This window comes from Corvus kubaryi, unplaced genomic scaffold (genome assembly GCF_017639235.1).
Source record: "Corvus kubaryi isolate FWS band 111438036 unplaced genomic scaffold, C.kubaryi_AGA036_p1.0 37265, whole genome shotgun sequence".
Lineage (NCBI taxonomy): Eukaryota > Metazoa > Chordata > Aves > Passeriformes > Corvidae > Corvus > Corvus kubaryi.
The window spans coordinates 1,905,759-1,913,462 of NW_024581080.1; the positions used below are offsets into that span (position 1 = coordinate 1,905,759).

A 7,704-nucleotide genomic window follows, 5' to 3' on the forward strand; every position below is an offset into this window, starting at 1 on the left:
TTTTTTTTTTTTTTTTTTTTTCCTCTCCTCTCCCTCCTCTGGAGGGTGTTTGCTATTTCCGAGCTGGCTGGGAGGATCCCAGTCGCATCAGCCGCAGGCAGCGACGCGGCATCGCCGGGTACCACCGCGATCCCACCGGCATCCTCCGTCCTTCCCGCTTGGATCAGCCCCGCCGGGGCTCTCTGTCCTGCCTTCCCTTCCCTTCTCCTACCCTGCCACTCCACCGGCATCCCCGCGCATCCCGGCAGCCCCCCGGCACGGCCAGGTAAGGGCCTCACCGGCACCGTGACACCGGAGCAGCCACCAAATCCCGGTGGCGTTGGGACAACATCCCAATGGCATCGCTGAGGGATGCTCGGGGGAGCACGGAAGGGGGGCTACGGCACGGCTTGAGGGCTTCTAGCGGGCATGAGGTGTTGGGGACACGGGGACACGGTGACACGATCCAGCTGGAGCAATCCCGGTGCAGAATTCCTGCGCCACCGCCGGGCACGGGAATGGGGCAGCGAGGTGGCACCTTGTCCCCGGCGCGGTGACCTTCTGCCGTGCCCGAGGGCTTTGGCGAGGAGGACGTGCGGGGTGGCAGCGGCTTTGGGGTGCCTGGAGGTGCAAGGGTGGGGGGGCTGGGGGTCTGCGCAGATGGGGGGGGACACACGTGGCCGTGGGTGGCTGTGGGTGGCCGTGGGTGCCGAGTGACAGGGACACACACGGCTGAGCCCGGCGTGGGTGGCCGTGGGCACCCGGAGGGGGGGCGGTGGCACGTTGGCAGCCCCGCGGTGCCACGGCTGCCCCCGCACAAGCCCAGCGTGCTGGGCTGCAAGGTGGGGGGCACCCGCCCCCTCCAGCCCCCCTCGGAGCACCCCGCATTCCCGTGCCGTGGCTGTGACTCTGTGTCCCCTCTCGGCGAGCATCGCCCACTCCCCAGAGCGCCTTCCTGGGGCGCAGGGAAACTGAGGCACGGGCCGGGGCAAAGGCGGATCCAGCTTTTCTAGTGCCTGCGTCCAACCCTCCCCTCTCCCAGCAACTCCCTCGGCTCTCCCCGTGTTTTTCTTTCCCCACCCGGTGTTGAGCAAACCCCGAAACACCTTCTGGCGTCGCGCCGGGGCCCCGCGGCACCCGGGGGAGCGGCCGGGGCCCCCGCACCCGACCGGGCTTGTTCCCGGCGTCCCGCTGCCTGCTCCTGCCTGCGCTGCCTATTCCTGGCTCCCGGCCGCTTTTCCACCCCGGTGCCATCTGCTCCGCCGCGGGCGGCCTTGGCAGCTGCCGACGTGGGCAGCGACAGGGGGCTCGGCACCCCCAAACCCGCGCTGTGCCCGCAGGAGCTCAGCCCCTCCGGCCATGGAGCTGCTCTCCACCCCCAAAAACATCGAGATCAACAACATCACCTGCGATTCCTTCCGCATCTCCTGGGCTATGGAGAAGGGGGACCTGGAGAGGGTCACCCACTACTTCATCGACCTCAACAAGAAGGAGAACAAGAATTCCAACAAGTTCAAGCACCGGGTGAGCCGGGGGAGGACGCGGGACCCCCTGCCCGCGGAGAGGAGACGGCGTTGGGAGGGAGGAACTGGCTTTTAGCCCTCTCTAGTGCTGAATTTGGGTCATTCCCCTCACGGGACACGCTGGCGGAGGGGACTGGGATGGGGATCGGAGGGTGACGGACCCCGCTGAGCCCCCGCGGGGGAGCTGAGCCGCTCCTGCTCCCCCTCCCCGTGCTGCGAGTCACTAATTCGGGCCGTTTTTAGCAGCGCCGTTGCCACGGTGATGCTATTTAATGTTTAACATTATTTTTTTTCTCTCCTCCCCAATAATAACCCCCCCCCCCCCCCCCCCCCGCATATTTTTTTCCCCTCTATCTCCCGACTTCAGCATCCGCCGTTGCCACAGAAACGGCTCTGCACTGCGGAGCTGCTCCGTGGCCTATTGACACCGCGAGATGCCACCGGGAGCGGGGGGTCCCCGAGACCACCGCCCCTGCCCTTGGGGAGCCTGTGTCCCCATCGCAGCAGGGACATGTTTGGGGACAGGGACGGGGCAGCACTGTAGGGACAGAGCGGGGGGGTGGGGGCAGCCCGAGATGTGCCACCACGGTGTTTTGGGGGGTCTCAGTGGATATTTTGGGGTGTGTGGTGCCCGGCAGCATCCCCCCGGCGCGGGGCAGGGGTGCAGGGCGGGGGTGGGATGCTGTCCCGCCTGACCCTCACCCCTCGGCACAGGATGTCCCCACCAAACTGGTGGCCAAGGCGGTGCCGCTGCCCATGACGGTGCGGGGCCACTGGTTCCTGAGCCCCCGCACCGAGTACAGCGTGGCCGTGCAGACGGCGGTGAAACAGAGCGACGGCGAGTACCTGGTGTCCGGCTGGAGCGAGACCGTGGAGTTCTGCACCGGGGGTGAGCGGCACCGGGGCGGCCCGGAGCCGGGAGGGACGGTGGGGGCGTTCCCGGGAGCCCGGAGGGAGGATGGGGGCGATCCCAGGAGCCGGGAGCTGCGAGGACGACGGGGGCGATGCTGGGAGCCGGGAGGGAGGACGGGATTGATGCCTGGAGTCAGGAGCTGGGACGGGGGATAGGGACGATCCCGGGAGCTGAGAGGAGGATGGGGGCGATCCTGGGAGGCGGGAGCCGGGCGGGGTGACGGGGGAACGCTTGGAGCCGGGAGGATGAGGCGGACAGGGGCAATGCCCAGAGCTGTGAGCCCGCAGGGAGGATGGGGTTGATGCCTGGAGCTGAGAGGGAGGACGGGGATGATGCCTGGAGTTGGGAGCAGGGAGGGAGAACAGGGGCGATCCCAGCAGCTGGGAGGAAGAGGGGGTCAGTGCTGGGAGCCACGAGGGAGATCGGGGATGATGTCGGGAGCCACGAGCCGGGAGAGAGGATAGGGCCAATTCGGGGACGATGGGGGAAACGCTGGGAGCCGGGAGCCCGGAGGAGGACGGGGGCGATGCCGGGAGCTGGCACAAGCCGGGCCGGTTGGAGCGGCAGCTGCTGAGTGGGAGGCAGGAGGTGCGGGGAGCTGCGGGCAGGGATGGGCTGCTGGAGGGGGATGGAGACGCCCTGATGTCCCCGTGCCTGTCCCCAGACTACGCCAAGGAGCACCTGGCCCAGCTGCAGGAGAAAGCGGAGCTGATCGCCGGCCGCATGCTTCGCTTCTCCGTCTTCTACCGCAACCAGCACAAGGAGTATTTCCAGCACGTCAGGTACCCCCAGCCCCATTCCCCACGCTCCCCTCTCCCAGGGCGCATTCCCTGACCCTTCCTGTTCCTGTCTGTGTGTCCCTCCTCCTCCTCCTCCTCCTCGTGGCAGGATGCACTGCGGGAACGTGATGAAGCCGTCGCTGAAGGACAACAGCGGGAGCCACGGCTCGCCCACCAGCGGGATGCTGCACGGCATCTTCTTCAGCTGCAACACCGAGTTCAACACCGGGCAGCCCCCCCAGGACTCGCCCTACGGCCGGTACCGCTTCCAAATCCCGGCCCAGCGCCTCTTCAACCCCAACACCAACCTCTACTTCGCGGACTTCTACTGCATGTACACCGCCTACCACTACGTCGTGCTGGTCCTGGCGCCCAAGGGCTCCTCCGGGGATCTCTTCTGCCGGGAGCGCCTTCCCCAGCTGGACATTTCCTCCAACAAGTTCCTGACGTGCTGCGTGGAGGAGGGCGAGCTGGTGTACCGCCACGCCCAGGACAGCATCCTGGAGGTCATTTACACGGAGCCGGTGGACCTGAGCCTCGGCGTGCTGGGGGAGATCAGCGGCCACCAGCTCATGAGCCTCTCCACCGCCAACGCCAAAAAGGACCCCAGCTGCAAGACGTGCAACATCAGCGTGGGGCGTTAAGGGCGGGACGCGGGCAGGGCCGGGCAGGGGGACGGGCGCCCGCCGCGGGGGCTTCTCCCACGGACGCTGGTGGGTGGAGGGCACGGGTGGGCGCGGGGGACCCGGGCGGTGCTCCGAGGAAGGAGCCGGCGGGACGCTCGCCCAGCAAGGAGGCAGAGCCCGCGCCGCTGTGCGCCCCGAGGGAGGAAGCCTTCATCTCCTGGACTGGCCGACCAGCAGCATCCTCGCTGGCGTGAGCCCCGCGCTCTGCCCTGCTCCGCTCAGCCGCTGCGGGACCCCCTTCCCCTCCGGTGTCCCCCGCGTCCCCCCGCCCCAGGTTCACGCAGCTCCCAGGGAGCCCCGGCCCTGCCAACCGGGACTGGGGCTCCCCGGCTACTCCAGGGGGTTCAGGGAGATGTTGGAAGCACCCCCCGGTTTTGAACTGTTCCCGGGGACGGGGGGTGCTCAGACAGGGACCTGCGGTGTGGGGGACCCCGGGCGTGCCCCCGTGTCCTGTCCCTCTCTGCTCTGCCATCCTGCACCGCCCCAATCCCCGGCCCCGCGGCCCCGGAGGCAGCCGGAGGAGCCGGGGAAAGGGGGAACGGATCTGAACCCCCCCCTCCCCGTGCCCCCCAACCCGCCGCCCCCCGCATGAGCCGTCGGCAGCATGGCGCTTGCGTGCGGCCCCCCCGGGGTGCCCGCCCCCCGTCTCTGTGTACCCCCTGCACGCTGTACAACAACCGGCTCCCCGTCCCCGAGCATCCCTATGCTGTGCTGGAGGTGTTTCAATAAACTCTGTGCGGTCGCCACCGGCCGTGTCACGCGCCTCTGTCCCCCACGGGACCCCAAGAAGTGGCTCAGCATCCCCCGCCCCCCGCACCGATCCAGCTCAGGGGAAGGAGGGGTGGGACTGGGAGGGGACAAGGTGGCGCAGAGAATTACGAGCACCCTCCTGCCCTCGCCAGCTCTCCGAAAAGTTCAGGCTGGAAGGGCCTTTCTGGAGATCACCGGGTGCATCCCGCCTGCCCAGGCAGGGTCACCTGCATCAGGTGACACAGGAGCACATCCAAGTGGGTTTGGAATGTCGCCGGAGAGGGAGACTCCACCCCTCCCTGGGGCTGTCCCAGTGTTCCGACGCCCTCCATGGAAAGTTCTTCCTCATGTTGAGGTGGAACTCGTGTTTTTGTTTCTGGCCATCGCTCCTCATCCTGTCATTGAAAAGCTCCCCGAATTCGGCACCCCCTTTTCATCATGGAGACCGAAAACCCCTCTGGATGAAAAACCCCGGTGCCCATCCCGGTTCTGTCCGGGCACAGCCCATGCGGAGCATCCCAGCCCTGGCACCAACAGGCAAGCGGAGCCTCCCCGCCTCACCAGCAGCGAGCACGGGATGCAGGAGGGGTCGAGGCACGCGGGAGCACGCGGTGGGCGCGGGGGCCGTGTCACAGCCCACCCGCCATCTGCCAGCGCCGGCGCGGGGACGCGCTGGAGCACGCAGTGGGCGCAGCACGTGGCACCCACCCACCCCACGGCGGGCGCTCTTCTGGCTCAGAGACACCTCAAAATAAAGGTGTGGGGACAGAACCCACCTGCAGAGTCCTGGGGGGCAGAGGGCTCCGAGCCCACCACCCATCACAGGACCCACTGTCACCGGGAGATGGTCTGGCTGCCCCTTGGTTGGAACTCCTGGCTCTGCTCCATCAGAACCCCAAGGAAGGGGGTCCTCCCTGAGGACTGGGGTCCGTGCAGGCTCCTGGGTGCTTTTCCCCCCCAGTCCAGCCCCATTTTGGATGCTGTTTTGCTGGGCTGGAAGCAAAGAGGCCGGGGCTGCCCCCGCTCCAAGTACAAGGGTATTTATTTCATAGGTACAAGAGAGAGACAGCACCTTGTGTGTGTTGGGCTCTTCCCGGTTACTGGTTTGTACATTCAGAGCTTTGGCCGGGGCAGGGGAGGGCAGCGGGTCCCGCTCGGCCCCCCCAGCACCGGGGTGGGCGGCTGCCAGCGGGGACCCCCCCTGTGCCCCCGTGCCGTGGGTGCCCGAGCCCCGGGGCCCCGTGCGAGCGTGTCTTGAGTGCTGAGGTTGGCTGTGTGCTCCTCCTCCGTGCAGTCTGTGCGGGGCAGCGCTCCCCGCCGTCCTCCCTGCCCTCCTCCTCCTCTTTCTCCTCATCCTTCTCCTCCTCCTCCTCCCCTGCCCGCGGCGGGGCCGGGACCCCCGGCCCTCATTTCCTCGTGTGCAGCGTGTCCTGGAACTTGGTGCTGGTGTAGCGAAGGTGGAAACCCTTCTTGTTGATGGTGTCGTCCGAGTGGAAGCGGATCATCACCGAGTCTCCGGCCGAGTAGACCTCCTCGGGGGGCTGTCGGGGTGAGGGAGGGGGTGCTCAGATCCACGAGCATCCCCGGGGTGCGTGCGCATTGTGGGCGGGAATATTTGCAATGTGGAGGGTGGAAATCATCGCACCACCGCAAATTCCCACGGGCATTTCTCAGCAGTCAGCCTCATCCACCACTGTGCACCCTCACTCCTGACCCCCCAACCCACCCCACCCCACATCCCCCTTCATCCCCAGCTCACCCCGGAGCCGCAGAAGCGGCCGAGGCGCGGGGCCGTCCCATCGTAGCCGTCGAAGAGCTCCATGTAGTCGTATCCACAGTCGGCCTCCTCCTCGATCTCGAAGGTCTGGAAGATGAGCTCCACGCCGAAACCCTCCTCGGCCATGATCACCCACTCGCAGTCCGAGCCCCCCGGGTAGTTGTTGTCCCCAAATTGTGCGTGGGAATATAAGTCCTTGGTCTTCACCTCAGCATGCACCTGGCCCCCGCACACTGCCGGAGAAGCCGGGGTTTAGGGGCACCCATGCTCTCCCTGCACCCCATGGCCCCATTTCCCAGCCCCACAGCGGTACCTGTGGTGTGGGTGGCCTCGAATCCCTTCTTCTGGATGGAGTTGTCTGACACAAACTTGAGGAACATCTTGTTGCCCGAGGAGACGATGGGCTCGGGCTCCTTGGCCCCACAGAAGCGGCCAAGTGCCGGGGCCTTGGCGTCCTTCCCGTCAAAGATCTCCAGGTGGTCGTAGGTACATTCCTGCTGCGCCTCCACATCCAGCTCCAAGAAGGTCTGCGGAGGTGATGGATGAGGCCAGGGCTCGGCGGAGGGGATCCCAGTGCCACCCACCCCCCCGATCCCTACCAGCTTGATGCGGTGCCCCGGCGTGGTGCTGATGGCCCAGGTGCACTCCTTCTTACTGGGGTATTTATCGGGCCAGTTGGGGCTGGTGATGGTCCCTGAGACGGACGTCACCTTGTGGTCACAGCCAGCTGCCGGGACAACGAGGAGGGTCACGGATGTGTGGATATGGGGTTCCCATGGGAATGGGGAGCAGGATGGACCCACCTTCCTTGCAGTCGTGCTTGTTTTCGTGCAGCACGAAGCCGCTGCGGCACTGGCACTCGTAGCTGCCGAAGGAGTTGAGGCACTCGTGCTGGCAGCCCCCGTTGTTCTTGGAGCACTCATCCTTGTCTGGGAGAGAGCAGAGGGATCGCTGAGCGGGCTGGGAAAGCCTGGAACGGCGCATTCCATCCCAAGACGGCCCCCCCGGACCCCAGCCCCGAGCCGCTGCCCTCCAGCCAAGCAAGCGCCCCCGGCCAGCAGCAAGCAGCTCCAGCATCCCGCTTCCAGATCCGGCCCCCGCGGGGGGACGGGACGGCTCCTCCTCTCCCGTGGGCTCACCCATGGGTGCCACCATTACCTGCTGCTGGGATGGACGGGGAGAGGCAGAAAAACACACAGTGACAACCAAAGATGCACAAGAAAGACCAGGACGCGGGAGTCCCTCTTTACTCATCGATAGGAAATGTCACAGACACGGTAAAAATTGGGAGGGGGGG

The 7,704-nt window shown here is 66.6% G+C and overlaps 2 protein-coding genes across 2 annotated transcripts in view; one reads left to right on the forward strand and one right to left on the reverse strand.

Moving 5' to 3' along the window:
* Positions 1 to 21: 21 nt before the first annotated feature.
* Positions 22 to 4,626, forward strand: LOC121663028 (phytanoyl-CoA 2-hydroxylase interacting protein). The gene is made up of 5 exons (XM_042024836.1): positions 22 to 265; positions 1,320 to 1,503; positions 2,217 to 2,391; positions 3,080 to 3,197; positions 3,304 to 4,626. Exons 2-5 carry the CDS (start codon positions 1,339 to 1,341, stop codon positions 3,836 to 3,838), a joined length of 993 nt encoding a protein of 330 aa, XP_041880770.1. The 5' UTR covers positions 22 to 265; positions 1,320 to 1,338; the 3' UTR covers positions 3,839 to 4,626.
* Positions 4,627 to 5,654: 1,028 nt separating this feature from the next.
* The window catches only part of BMP1 (bone morphogenetic protein 1), a 19,474-nt gene continuing 17,424 nt past the window's right edge, over positions 5,655 to 7,704 (reverse strand). Inside the window, exons 16-20 of the mRNA XM_042024838.1 lie at positions 7,211 to 7,336; positions 7,007 to 7,134; positions 6,721 to 6,934; positions 6,390 to 6,640; positions 5,655 to 6,171 (exon numbers count right to left, since the gene is read on the reverse strand). Coding sequence (XP_041880772.1) covers positions 6,037 to 6,171; positions 6,390 to 6,640; positions 6,721 to 6,934; positions 7,007 to 7,134; positions 7,211 to 7,336 — 854 coding nt within the window. The 3' untranslated portion in view covers positions 5,655 to 6,036. The remainder of the gene's footprint in view (positions 6,172 to 6,389; positions 6,641 to 6,720; positions 6,935 to 7,006; positions 7,135 to 7,210; positions 7,337 to 7,704) is intronic.